The sequence below is a fragment of the Nicrophorus vespilloides genome, unplaced genomic scaffold, assembly GCF_001412225.1.
Source record: "Nicrophorus vespilloides isolate i.1.1-1 unplaced genomic scaffold, Nicve_v1.0, whole genome shotgun sequence".
Classification (NCBI taxonomy): domain Eukaryota; kingdom Metazoa; phylum Arthropoda; class Insecta; order Coleoptera; family Silphidae; genus Nicrophorus; species Nicrophorus vespilloides.
The window spans coordinates 1-14,343 of record NW_017099244.1 but is presented as its reverse complement, the minus strand read 5'-3'; the positions used below and the strand labels follow the sequence as shown (position 1 = coordinate 14,343).

The 14,343-nt window shown below is 38.7% G+C and overlaps 2 protein-coding genes across 5 annotated transcripts; both read right to left on the bottom strand.

Moving 5' to 3' along the window:
- Positions 1-739: 739 nt before the first annotated feature.
- Positions 740-6,487, bottom strand: LOC108564254 (isoleucine--tRNA ligase, cytoplasmic). 4 transcript variants are annotated; one of them, XM_017923247.1, is made up of 6 exons: positions 6,221-6,487; positions 5,904-6,085; positions 5,720-5,845; positions 4,160-5,665; positions 2,506-4,086; positions 740-840 (listed from the first exon to the last, which is right to left on the bottom strand). In XM_017923247.1, the coding sequence occupies exons 1-6, from the start codon at positions 6,358-6,360 to the stop codon at positions 782-784; spliced, it is 3,594 nt and encodes a 1,197-aa protein (XP_017778736.1). In that variant the 5' UTR covers positions 6,361-6,487; the 3' UTR covers positions 740-781. The 4 variants fall into 4 exon arrangements, with proteins under 4 accessions (XP_017778736.1, XP_017778738.1, XP_017778737.1 ...); XM_017923249.1 differs by having other exon boundaries at positions 740-834; XM_017923248.1 differs by lacking the exon at positions 740-840 and adding an exon at positions 1,363-1,394 and having other exon boundaries at positions 2,479-4,086.
- Positions 6,488-8,665: 2,178 nt separating this feature from the next.
- LOC108564246 (tumor protein p63-regulated gene 1-like protein) lies at positions 8,666-11,258 on the bottom strand. The gene is made up of 6 exons (XM_017923238.1): positions 10,846-11,258; positions 9,968-10,232; positions 9,730-9,906; positions 9,582-9,683; positions 9,385-9,518; positions 8,666-9,322 (listed from the first exon to the last, which is right to left on the bottom strand). The coding sequence occupies exons 1-6, from the start codon at positions 11,030-11,032 to the stop codon at positions 9,114-9,116; spliced, it is 1,074 nt and encodes a 357-aa protein (XP_017778727.1). The 5' UTR covers positions 11,033-11,258; the 3' UTR covers positions 8,666-9,113.
- Positions 11,259-14,343: the final 3,085 nt, after the last annotated feature.

Below are 14,343 nucleotides of genomic sequence, written 5' to 3'. Positions count from 1 at the left end.
AACAAACAGACAACTGTGCGAAAAGAAAGAAAACTACCACCTTTATATACAGATAACCAATGCTGCCAATATATATTGGTTCGAAAAAAAAACTACAGATGTCCCTAACTTTTTTTAATTCACATTTAACGACGTTTAAATTGCGGGGCAATAAAATAGAAATTTTTTAACAACCGTATTTCTCTGAATTCACTACAAAACATAACAGTTTTAAAATTAAGTAGAAATGAAAACACTTATATTATTGGAATTATTTACAGTTACGTAGAATTTTTAAAAGAATTACGTATAAAAGTTTTCTTTTTATTTCTGATGAAAATATGGAATAGAAAAAAATAATAATAATATAGTTTTTGTTTACAATTAATTAAATAATTAACAATAATTAATTTTAGCCATTCGTGGCGGCATCTGTAGGCTGATTGGAATTTGTTTAAATTTTGAAAATAGTTCAAATAAATGCAAAAATTATCAATAAATTAAAAAAAGAAACGACTTTATTGTTTTGCAAAATGTTTGATACGCCTCCAGGATGAAAGTACCTTTTCCTGGAATATTCTTCACTTTTCATGGAATAAAAAATAATATGTTTTTTGTTTACAATTAATTAAATAATTAACGTAAATTAGTTTTAGCAATTCGTGGCGCCATCTGAAGGCTGAATGGAATTTGTTTAAACTTTGAAAATAGTTCAAATAAGTAATGCAAAAATTATCAATAAATTAAAAAAAGAAACGGCTTTATTGTTTTGCAAAACGATTGAAATTAAAGTAATTGTGGGTTAACAATTTGTTTTTCTCGGTACGCCCGCTGGATTCTCCAGGATGAAAGTACCTTTTCCTGGAATAGAAATAATAATATATTTTTTGTTTACATTTAATTAATTAATTAACGTTAATTAATTTTAGCCAAATTAATTAACGTTAATTAATTTTAGCCATTCGTAGCGCCATCTGTAGGCTGAATGGAATTTGTTTAAACTTTGAAAGTAGTTCAAATAAATAATGCAAAAATTATCAATAAATTAAAAAAAGAAACGGCTTTATTGTTTTGCAAAACGATTAAAGTAATTGTGGGTTAACAATTTGTTTTTCTCGGTACGCCTGCTGGATTCTCCAGGATGAAAGTACCTTTTCCTGGAATATTCTTCACTTTTCATGGAATAGAAAATAATATGTTTTTTGTTTACAATTAATTAAATAATTAACGATAATTAATTTTAGCCATTCGTGGCGCCATCTGTAGACTGAATGGAATTTGTTTAAACTTTGAAAATAGTTCAAATAAATAATGCAAAAATTATCAATAAATTTAAAAAAAAACGGCTTTATTGTTTTGCAAAACGATTGAAATTAAAGTAATTGTGCGTTAACAATTTGTTTTTCTCGGTACGCCTGCTGGATTCTCCAGGATGAAAGTACTTTTTCCTGGAATAGAAAATAATATATTTTTGTTTACAATTAATTAAATAATTAACGTTAATTAATTTTAGCCATTCTTGGCGCCATCTGTAGGCTGAATGGAATTTGTTTAAACTTTGAAAATAGTTCAAATAAATAATACAAAAATTATCAATAAATTAAAAAAAGAAACGGCTTTATTGTTTTGCAAAACGAATGAAATTAAAGTAATTGTGGGTTAATAATTTGTTTTTCTCGGTACGCCTTTCCAGGATAAAAGTACCTTTTCCTGGAATATTCTTCACTTTTCATGGAATAAAAAATAATATATTTTTGTTTACAATTAATTAAATAATTAACAATAATTAATTTAAGTCATTTGTGGCGCTATCTGTAGGCTGAATGGAATTTGTTTAAACTTTGAAAATAGTTCAAATAAATAATGCAAAAATTATCAATAAATTAAAAAAAGAAACGGTTTTATTGTTTTGCAGAACGATTGAAATTAAAGTAATTGTGGGTTAACAATTTGTTTTTCTCGATACGCCTTTCCAGGATAAAAGTACCTTTTCCTGGAATATTCTTCACTTTTCATGGAATAGAAAATAATATGTTTTTTGTTTACAAATAATTAACGTTAATTAATTTTAGCCATTCGTGGCGCCATCTGTAGGCTGAATGGAATTTGTTTAAACTTTGAAAGTAGTTCAAATAAATAATGCAAAAATTATCAATAAATTAAAAAAAGAAACGGCTTTATTGTTTTGCAAAACGATTGAAATTAAAGTAATTGTGGGTTAATAATTTGTTTTTCTCGGTACGCCTGCTGGATTCTCCAGAATGAAAGTACCTTTTCCTGGAATAGAAATAATAATATATTTTTTGTTTACAATTAATTAAATAATTAACGTTAATTAATTTTAGCCATTCGTAGGCTGAATGGAATTTGTTTAAACTTTGAAAATAGTTCAAATAAATAATGCAAAAATTATCAATAAATTAAAAAAAGAAACGGCTTTATTGTTTTGCAAAACGATTAAAGTAATTGTGGGTTAACAATTTGTTTTTCTCGGTACGCCCGCTGGATTCTCCAGGATGAAAGTACCTTTTCCTGGAATATTCTTCACTTTGCAGAAGGGTTCGCTGTAGTCCACCAGCTTCGCGGATGCCTGCTTCAGGGCGAACACGGTTTTACCGCTGCACGCGAACAGTTCCTTGCTGTTGGTGATTTTGGAGCCGGAGGCTGAGACGAGCTCGAAACCAACGGGAACGCCAAAGATCGTGCAGACTTCTTTAACGAACTGCTCGTGGGTGATGGGCTTTTTGCCTTCGAGGAGTACCAAGCCTTTGGTGGAGGTGATTCCGTACCTCGGGACGAGATCGACGAGCTGCACGTTCACCCATTTCACTGTTGGCGTCGTCACGTTGGAGATCTTCGTGAGGACGATGTGCAGGTTGCAGTCTTTCAACTTCTGCGTCTCCTCGAGGATGAGGGAATCTTCGGGGCGACGAGCGGTGGTTACCTTGAAGGGTGCCTTGATCGCCTCCTCGATGAATCCGTTGTACTCGTTGGAAACGCGCTCGATTTCGTTCTCGGTCTTGTAGTAAACGACGATTTCGTCAGTTGGAACTAGATGGGCCTTCTTGCGTAGTTTTTGGATCCTGTTGATTATCTCGCGGGCGATTCCCTCGTCCAGCATCGATTGATCCGGGGTGACGTCCAAGAGGACGAGCACGTCGTTGTCGCTGTGCACTTCGTACTTGGTGGAGGTGACTTCGTCGGATTTGAAGATCAGGCGAAGCTCTCCGATTTCCACCCGGTGACCTTCGATCATCCTGAAGCCCTTCGTCACTGTCTCATTGATTTCAGCGTCGTTGAGGGCCTTGATAGCAGCCGTGACCTTCTTGAAGTCGTTCTTAAGTCTCAGGCCTAGAGTCTTGTGATCCGGTTCGGCGCGTAACGTCACACCGTACTTGCTCTTGTCGGTGGTCGTCGTCAGCTTTCTCACGTTCAGCTCGGAGAGGATGTACTGCTCCAGAGAAACGACATCTTCTATGTACTTGTCGTCTTGATGGATGATCACCACGTCGGGAAGAGGATACTTGATGGGAATCGTTTTGCGATCGCGGATCACACGTCCCAACTCGATGATGCTCTGCATGCGCGACACGGCCCTCTCGATGTCCACGTTGATCAAACTCTGATCGGCCTCGGGCAGCATCAGGTAGTGCACGCTGTCGCCCTCCGAATCCGTCAGTTTCTTCAGGTACTGGTACATATTGTCGGCGAGGAAAGGTGCGAACGGAGCCATCATCTTGACGATGTTGAAGAGCACGTTGAAGAGGGTCATCAGCGCCTGCTTCGAGTCCTCCAAGCCGCCTTCGCCCTTCAACCTTTTGCGGTTCATACGCACGTACCAGTTGGTCAAGTAATCGATGTACTTGGTCAATCTGGGCACCACGTTGTACAGATGATACAGAGCCATCTCTTTGCGGACGTACTCCAACAGCGATTGCGTGAAGGAGAGTATCCATCTGTCCATGATGTTGCTGCTGCTGCTCACTTGCTTCTCCGAGTACTTGAACGGGATGCCGTTGTCCTGCACGTAACTCTCGATGTTCTGCATCAAGAACCTGAAGGCGTTGTACCAAGGCAGGAAAACATCCTTGATGATATCCCTCACACCTGCAAAACAGTCACAAACCATCAATATTATTAATCGAGTAGTAATAAATTATTATCGATGATCGAATCTTACCTTCCTCTTTGAACCTAAGGTTCTCTGCCCTGACGACCGGTGAATTGATCAGGTACAACCTGAGGGCGTCCGCTCCGTACTTGTTCACAACCTCCAGCGGATCCGGATAATTCTTCTTCCTCTTGGACATCTTCTGTCCGTCCCCGGCCAACACCAAACCGTTAGCAATCAAATTCTTGAACGGCGCCTTCCCGAAGAGCGCCGTCGAAATAACCAGCAACGTGTAAAACCATCCTCTGGTTTGATCGATTCCTTCGGCGATGAAGTCGGCTGGGAACGCCTCCTCGAACTCCTTGACGTGCTCGAACGGATAATGCTGCTGAGCGTACGGCATCGATCCGGACTCGAACCAACAGTCAAACACCTCGGAGATCCTCTTCAACGGTGCATTCCCTGCTATCCTCGACGGTATCTCCAGATGATCGATGCTCTCGCGATGAATATCGGTGATCTTAGTGCCGGTCAACTCCTCCAGCTCGGCGATGCTGCTCACGACTCGGATCTCATCGCCGCTGGCCGAGATCCAGATGGGAATGGGCGTTCCCCAATACCTGTTCCTGCTCACCGCCCAATCGCGCGCCTCCTTCAACCAATTACCGAATCGCTTTTCTTTAACGAAATCGGGCACCCAGTAGGTGGCAGCGCTGGCCTCCTGCAGCTTATCCGTCATGTGTTCGACGCGGATGAACCACGAGGGGACGGCCTTGTAGATGAGGGGCGTGTCGGAGCGCCAGCAGAACGGATAACTATGCTTCACCTGTCCTTGATGGAACAGCCTGTCGTTGGCCTTCAACGCGGCGATGATGTTCTTGTCGGCGTCCTTTATGTACTGTCCTTCGAAATCGAGGACGGGTTTAGTGAACTTACCGCTCGCGTCCAACGGACAGACAGGTTCCTGATCCCTGCTGATCACACCGTGCGCCAGGCACACCCTGTAATCGTCTTCTCCGAAGTACGGAGCTTGATGGACGATTCCGGTACCGGATTCTTGCGTGACGTACTCGTCCACCAGCACGAAGAAGGCGCCCTTCGTCTTCATCTCCGTGAAATACTCGAAGATCGGAGTGTACTGCAAGCCCTTCAATTGCGCTCCCGGGAACGTGGAGAGGATCTCGTAATCGTCGGCGGCGAAAATGTGCTCCGCCCTCGCTTCCATCACGATGTACACGCCCCCGCTGCTCTTCTGCTTCAATCTCACGTAATTGTGAACGGGATGAACGCACGCCCCCAAATTGCTTGGCAACGTCCAAGGCGTGGTCGTCCATACCAGCAGACACGCCCCATCCTTATCCCCGACAATAGGCAACTTCACCGTCACCGAAGGATCCACCACGTCCTTGTAATTCTGCCCGGACTCGAAATTCGATAGCGGCGTGTTGCAAGCCGTCGAATAAGGCATGATCTTATTCCCCTGGTACACCAATCCCTTCTTGTACAACTCGCTGAACACCCACCATATGGACTCCATGAACCATGGGTACAAAGTCTTGTAATCATTTTTGAAATCTACAACAACAAATTCATTTAAAACTCTTTAAAACATATTCACAATAAAGTTACCAATCCATCTTCCAATACGACCCATGATCACCTCCCATTCGTTCACGTATCTGGTGACGATCTTCCTGCACTCTGCATTATATTTATCAATGCCCATCTTCATCACGTCCTCTGGTCCTTTGATGCCTGCAAATCAACAATTATAGCCTTTCAAATTGATAATGCGACCTAACAAACTGCGCACCTAAAGTCTTATCAATTTCGAATTCGACTGGTAACCCATGGCAATCCCAACCAAATCGTCTTTCCACATAGAAACCTTGCTGATGGGCGTACCTGGTGACCACATCCTTGATGGTACCAGCCAAGATGTGTCCGTAATGAGGTAAACCAGTCGCAAAGGGTGGGCCATCATAAAAAGAATACCTGCAACAACATAAATTATTAAAACTTTCACCTTGATTGAATAATTTAACTTAAACTATGACCATTAAAACTTAGAAATGCAAATAATTCAAGTTTTTCAAGAAATGCATTTATTTAAACAAAAAAAAATATTACCTGGGCTTTCCCTTCGACTGTTTCAAGCATGTATGAAAGACATCCAACTGTTTCCATAAGGTTAGGATTCTCTCCTCCTCCTTGGGGAAGTCAATTGTTTCCGGAACCCTCTGGATCTGCTGCACCTTCTTCTCCGCCATCTCTTAACTTAACTCCAAGTACCTTAAGATTACTTTACTATTAATACTATACTTTAAGTCTTCTTTAAGATTCTAAATTCGGCAATTCCAATTCGACTGCACAAAATTGCATCACCACATCGCACGAAACGTGTTGCGATGACACTTCTGCATAGGCAACATCAAACGCACGCAAGTATAAATAACAAGAGGAAACATAAACGCAAATTTAAATCGAGTATTAATTATTGAAGAAATCTTTAATTATGTTTGTGATCCAGTTAAATGTTCATTAAGTTTCTACAATCTTTCATTGATAAATTTAAAATAATTACTATATGCAACCAAGTATACGTTAAATTCAAAATTTGAAAAAAGTTTTGAGACAATTTCCAAAGACTTAAATAACTTGTAAACATGCGTTAATTGATTAATTATTATAAATTATTATGATTTAAGTCGAAATTACGATACATTTGATAGAATTATTATTCTATTATTGTTAATTGTTATAATATTTGCAATTCTGCATTGGAAACGTCACATTGTGACGCAGTTTGCAGTTTGAGTTGTTGAACGAATTGTAAGTGCATGAAATTAAGTTCTTAGAGATTGATTTTGCATTTTAAACTTGATTTCAGATTGGATTCAGTTGAGCGATGTCGCAGACGAAGCGCGGTTGGACTTCGGATATCGTCCACATCAAGAGCAAGTTGATCCTGCAGAAGGATCGAATCAGCGCCGAAGATGCTTGCAATTGCCTAGCAACGCTCGAGATGAAGAGGGCTGATCTGGACCGGGAGTTCTACGAGGAAATGCACGATGAGTTGACGACGATCTTCGAGAACAAAAGAATATTGAGTCAAGATCCATCGACTTCTTCGATCTCTCAGTTCGACATGAGTCTGTTGACCAATCAGGAGTTCTTCCTGGTGCCGCATCCTCCGGAGCCGATTTCCTCGCAGGATTCGGGCATCAGCGAAACAACGAAGAAACCGAGAGGACGATCGAGGAAAGAGAAAACTGCGAAGCGAAAAAATTCGAAGGTTTTGGTGCTTGAGAACGTGCAGATGAAGAATTCCCAACAGGAGTTGGTGTATTTAACAACTGAGGAGAACCAATCTTTGGAGAGCAACGCGCAAAGTCAGGATCTCTTTCAATCGCAGCAGAAGATTTTCGATGATATGGAGATCTGCTTCGATCTGGTACCGGAGACTTTGACCTATCACGAAACTCAGACCTGCATGGATTTGGTTCCTGCAACGGAATCTCTGGATCCAATCATCATCAGCTCCAATCAAATTGGAGAAGTCGTTGAGGAGACGCAGCAGCAGGATATGGAGGAGGAGCCTGATATAGTGGGCGGGATCAGGGCTAAGCTGAAGAACATGCAGATGACGGATATACAGCAGCTCGGCGACGTCATAGATGACGTTTCGAGGGAGTTGACTAATATTAAGGGCGTGATCATGGGGAAGGCGCACGAGGTGCTCGAGAAGCGGAAGGATAAGCCGACTGTGAGGATGAGGACGTTCAAGAAGTACAACCCGTTCTACGACGAGACGACCGACGTGGTTATTGCCGAGAAGATCTCCGAATTCGAAGGAATTGATTTTATGAGGGAAGAGAAGTGGAAGTGCGAAATGGCGACCATGGAGTATTTGAGGCGTAAACAGAGGGCGTTGCTGCACGCACCACAGCCACGCCTCGTCGACTGGAGGACCATCCCATAGTTGTGAAGATAAATATTACTATCAGAATGTAGACGTTTAGTTTTCAAGTGTAGAGTGTAAGCTAAATAATCGAATTGTTTCTTTTTTTCTTCTTTCGTTTGCTAACAAAAATAAAATAAAATAAAATATAGAAATCCATTTAATAAATACAACTTTTATGTCTTCTGTTATATAATCTTATAAATTGTAAGAACAATTGCCTATACTTTACATTTAAACGCGATTGAAAGGGGCGTGGTTTTAAGTAGGCGTAAATGCCTAAATAACGCAAGTGGGCTGGCTAAGCCTTTACTTAATGTTTAAACGAGATTGAAAGGGGCGTGGTATTAAGTAGGCGTAATTGCTTAAATAACGCAAGTGGGCGGAGACATGTAAAAATAAAGGCGTGGACACGTCCAAAGTGAGCTTTTATTGATTGATATAATCCGTTTTAAGTTTTAAGTACATCGATCGGTGCATAAAAAATATACGATTCCCAAACAGACAAACAAAAATTCTCACTCAGCAGTACAAAAAAAATTAATAATCACATTCAATAAAATATAGTAATCTGGTGCATATATAATAAATATATTCTTGTATTCTTATATATATATATATATATATAGTTACCTTTGGCACCTCGTTGGCCCTAATTCGATTATCATATATCATAAAAAGTTTTTTTTTTCAAAACAATGAAAACACACGCAAGCAGCGTGAAGCGAACAAAAAAAAAACATGATTCGTTGGTTCGGTTCATCGAGATATGATTGATTCATTTGAATAAAAGTTTTGTATATATATAAAAAGAAAATAGGATACAAAATCTCTCAATTTACGCTCTTTTCATTTCCATAGCGATAATTGTTTGGAGCCCCGCCCTGATTGTGGGTGGGGGGGGGAGTTTCAACCGCAATGGTGGGCGGATATTATTAGCGTTGGTGGGCGGAGCCGTATAGAAATAGGTGTGTACATAACAATTTTGTTTTGTTTTTTTCGACAACGACAACGAAAATTGTTTTATGAATAAGAAAATAAAAAAAAGAAAAGAAATATCGTTTAGAAGCTAAATTTTCCGCGCACCTTGAAGAAACCAAGCGAGTTTCTGTTGTGGATCAGAGAACTTAAGCCGACGTAATTCTGAAGGACGATCGGTTTGTGGTGGATGGTGCAACTCAACTGAGACTCCTCCAGGTATCCCATCACGTCCTTCAACTTCTCTATGAACTCGTCCAGATCGTACAACTTCTTCTGCGGCGGAATGCAATCTGTAAATGGATTAATGTAAAGAGAAAGAAAAATTGTAAGTTTTGAAAATTAAAATTTTTACCTTCGTGGAAATATAATGGATGAGAGCTTAACGTGCAGAAGGGAATCGTGTTGTTGAACGGATTCCATTTCTCGGAGAAACCTAAAGGTTTACCCTTGTTCCACATCATCCTCGCACCGCGCATATTTCTATCTCTGCAGCAAAAGAAATGTTAAATTTCATAAATCCATTTGCATCATGTTCGCAATAACAACAACCTGGGATGAAAACTGCAGCTCTCCGACTCGGTTTTCGACCAGCCTTGGAAGAGGCAAGTCTGCAGGATGTTGGTGACGCCATCTGCCAAACCATTTAAGCGACTGCAAACCAATCAGATCATCCAAAACAAAAGTTAAGTTTACTCACGGAACCATGGAACCGGACGGATAGATCAGATCGCCTATGACGATGTTGTCCAACTCGTGCAGAGCGATTTTCTTGTGCTCTAAAATCTTCAGCGCGATAAAATCGTACTTCACTATGAAGATGTACTTGTCGGTGAGAATGATCAGCTTCTCCTTGTCCGAATCCCACAGATTTATCCTAAAAAAAATTCAATTTTTTTAACAAACACTTTTCTTTACAATTCTTTTCAAAATTTTACTCGGTGAGGAGAAAAGTGGCTTGCGGTTTTCCATCCACCTCCGGGTCTATCAACTCCACGGAACACTCTTTGGCAGCACCATCTACGATTCCCTTGCGGAACGTGAAGAAATTTGTGGCGGTTTCCAGGAGGCCACCCTTGATCGATTCGATGCTTTGAATGTTGTTTCCGGTTGCGGCGGAAGCGGCGGCAGCAGCGTTTCCCTGGTCCGCAGCCGGATTTACGCTCGCCGTCGTCTGGCATTTCGGCATCAACGTCTCCGTTACTGAAACGTTACCATAGCAATGGATTATATAACATATTGATTGATTAGCTAGCAACCGTAGCTTTATCCATAGCAACCAATTATATAAGTATAACAAATTAATTCCCTAGCAATCATTTATTTCATCGATGGCAAACGTATAAAGAAGTTGATTTCTTAAAATAGATTTGTTTCTTAGAAAACTGGACGCAATTATTGTATTAAAATTTATGGAATAAATGAACGGAAAATGTGAAAGTTTTAACAATTGTTTTGCACACGTCGATATGTTTTGTGACCTTAACATCGATTTTCCAATGTTAACTTGATAAGAACGCGTATTTAAAATATGCGCGAAAAAAAAACGTTTAATTACAAAAGTAATTTTGTTTTTGTTTTCTTGTGCAAAACCGGTATTTCCTCGATTGTTTTCAAGCAACTGTTGCTTTGATATAGAAACATTCGCATCGACTGACGTTTCAAATTACAGCTGACGGCTTAAAACAATTGAAGAAACTGGAGAAGGTCGTTTGTTTTGTTTGTTTTCTTTCTCCGTTTTATGCAACAGATAGCAGGAATTGACGCGTCCTTGGATTGGATAGTGTTTTTGTTTTCTGTCTTTGTTGATTCTTACGTTTCTGGGTGATCGGCGAGAAGAAGGTGTCCTTCCAGCCGTTCCTTTTATCGGAACCATCGCCGGCGGTGGAGGACGTCGCCGTGGCTGAAGCGGCCGCCGCCGCTGCCTTCTCCTCTTCGCTCAGTCTCAGCGATCCGCCTCTGAACTCCTGCGGAATCTCGTCCTCGAGAGCGTAATCCATCATCTTCTGCTGTTTGCACCACCTTCTTAGATGACCTGACAATATATTTACCTGACAGCCGCTGTCAAGATCACCTGTTGTTGTTGTTTGCCTGACAGTGTCATGTAATTTTTAAATCGGTGCTCTTCGAAATCGATGCGAAATGCCGGGCGAGCTACTCACAATACACCCAACCTTCCCAATCCGATTGAGAGTGAACCGCGACGACGGCGCCGACGATCAATCTGCGCCGTCGGTTGAAAGGAGACGGACGATTTCTGGGCCCGGGAATCGGATGCATGTTAATCGAGTTGCCTACAGTTGCGTAACAGTTTGCATTTAATTGAGTACGTTTGTTTTAATGTAGATGGCATCGTTATATGCTTTACCAATTTAAAGAAAATAAAAAAACGTATTGAAACTTTATAATACACATAAAATCGAATACACGACATTCTTCAGTTTGCAAAAACTTACAAATTTTGTATTGAAATTGTATTCAGCTAATTCTAATTGTTTCATAATTCAAATATCAATCATAGTTGTTTGACAATTGTGTTGCCTATGTTAATGTTTGATAGCAACAGGTTTACCAATTTCTATTTTTGAATTTTATTTCAAATAAAAAATAGAATATTTTCAATATCAATTTTCGTACAAATTATAAAAACAAGATTAATTCATAGTTAAAGTTGATATTGTTATAAGAACATTACATTTCTTAAGTGTTTTATGTAGATTAACAAAATTACAGAAGAATTATTAGTTTTTTTTTTCGAAATTAAATTTGATAATATTTTGCAAAATACATCTTTAGTAATACTGAATTATTAAAATTAAATTACATTTAATGTATGCAGTCGGCTGTGCGATGTAAATAAAACAAGTGTTTATTGCTTAGTGATTCATCGAGTTGCCTACAGTTGCGTAACAGTTCACATTTAATTGAGTACGTTTGTTTTAATGTAGATGGCATCGTTATATGCTTTACCAATTTAAAGAAATTAAAAAAACGTATTGAAACTTTATAATACATTCGACATTCTTCAGTTTGCAAAAATTATATTGAAATCGTATTCATTCTCAATACAACTAATTGTCCAATTGTTTCATAATTCAAATATCAATCATGGTTCTTTGATAATCGTGTTGCCTATGTTGAATATTTGTCAATGTTTGATAGCAACAGGTTTACCAATTTCTATTTTTGAATTTTATTTCAAATAAAAAATAGAATATTTTCAATATCAATTTTCGTACAAATTATAGTTAAAGTTGATATTGTTATAAGAACATTACATTTCTTAAGTATTTTATGTAGATTAATAAAATTACAGAAGAATTATCAGTTTTTTTTTTCGAAATTAAATTTGAAAATATGTTGTAAAATATATCTTTAGTAATACTGAATTATTAAAATTAAAAAGAAGTTACTTTTAATGTATACAGTAGGCTGTGCGATGTCAATAAAACAAGTGTTTATTGCTTTGTGATTCATCGAGTTGCCTACAGTTGCGTAACAGTTCGCATTTAATTGAGTACATTTGTTTTAATGTAGATGGCATCGTTATATGCTTTACCAATTTAAAGAAATTAAAAAAACGTATTGAAACTTTATAATACATTCGACATTCTTCAGTTTGCAAAAATTATATTGAAATCGTATTCATTCTCAATACAACTAATTGTCCAATTGTTTCATAATTCAAATATCAATCGTAGTTCTTTGATAATCGTGTTGCCTATGTTGAATATTTGTCAATGTTTGAAAGCAACAGGTTTACCAATTTCAATTTTTGAATTTTATTTCAAATAAAAAATAGAATATTTTCAATATCAATTTTCGTACAAATTATAGTTAAAGTTGATATTGTTATAAGAACATTAAATTTCATAAGTGTTTTATGTAGATTAATTAGAATTATTAGTTTTTTTTTTTTCGAAATTAATTTTGATAATATGTTGAAAAATATATCTTTAGTAATACAGAATGATGAAAATTAAAAAGAAGTTACATTTTATGTATGTAGTAGGCTGTGCGATGTCAATAAAACAAGTGTTTATTGCTGGGCGATTAAGAAAACAGTTGGCGCGTCTCGATGTCTTTTGTTTAATGCGTCTTATGGTGCGTAGGGATGCGCGTGGGCGGTCGGTTGGGGTGATCGTGAATACTGCATCCTCATTTTCCACCTCGACGAGCTCAAGAAACGGTTAGCGTAAGTAACAGTAATCGTTGCGATTCACCTTAAGGAAAAACCCTCCGCTTCGAAGGGTTGGATTTGCGTGGGATTATGTATGATGAACGTTGTGGGGGGGTTGAATAGGTTTTGTGGAGAGAGGGGGGGCGTCAGGAGTTGGTTATGTCTTTTGGAGCGCGCAACAGCGTGCATATTAATCGCGGGGGCGGTGGCGGGAGGCGTCGCGACGCTGCTTCAAAGCCTCGCCGGTGCGTCCATCCGAAGCCATTCGACGCGACGACGCCGACGGTGTCCCATCCGTACCTGCCTGCACAACATCGCATCCTACAGGTGAGTGAAAGAAAACATAAAAATATATATATTCACAAACTCGAAAACAATACAATACAATACAAGATATCTGTCATTGGTTGTCATGGTGATTGTTTATTTCGTTCAATTTGTGTTGTCCGTGGGCGGGGCTTATAGAAACTTGGCGTTGTCTCCGGTTGCCATTGGCTGCAAGTGCATATTAACTGCAGCTGCAAACTTCTCATTGGTCACAACTAATCCAACAAAAGTTCTCATTGGTCGCAACCAACTAATTCAACAAGCGGGAAGTTTAATTCCGTAATTGGGTTTAGTAATAGTAGCAGTTGTAATTGTATCTCACAACTAATTCATCAACTTATTTATTAATTAATTAATTAATTCAACTTCGGTCAGTTCGGTTCTGCGAATATTACAACGCAAATTCACACTTCACTGAACTGCTACAGCTCAATACAATTTGCAATTCAGACGAAATTCACGTGAAATCCGTCACGCCTTTAAACTTAACTTAATTTAATAAAAAAATAATTAATGGTGAAAGTAAATTTTTTTTTTGCAATTGGTTCATCAATTGTTCAAATTAGGAAACTCACCATGGCAACGATTATCAATTAAGACAATTATTTCATCACTATGGTAACGATAATTAACACGTTAAGGGCGGCGCTTTTCGAGTTGCCTTCCCCCAAAAAAAATGTTCGTGGACGCCTATGGACTGAGAGAAACGTCAAATATCTTACGTCAATCATAACCTTTAAACGTTTAAATTTTTCTTATACATTTTATTAATGATATTGAAGCAATTTATAAGAATTGTGGGAAAAA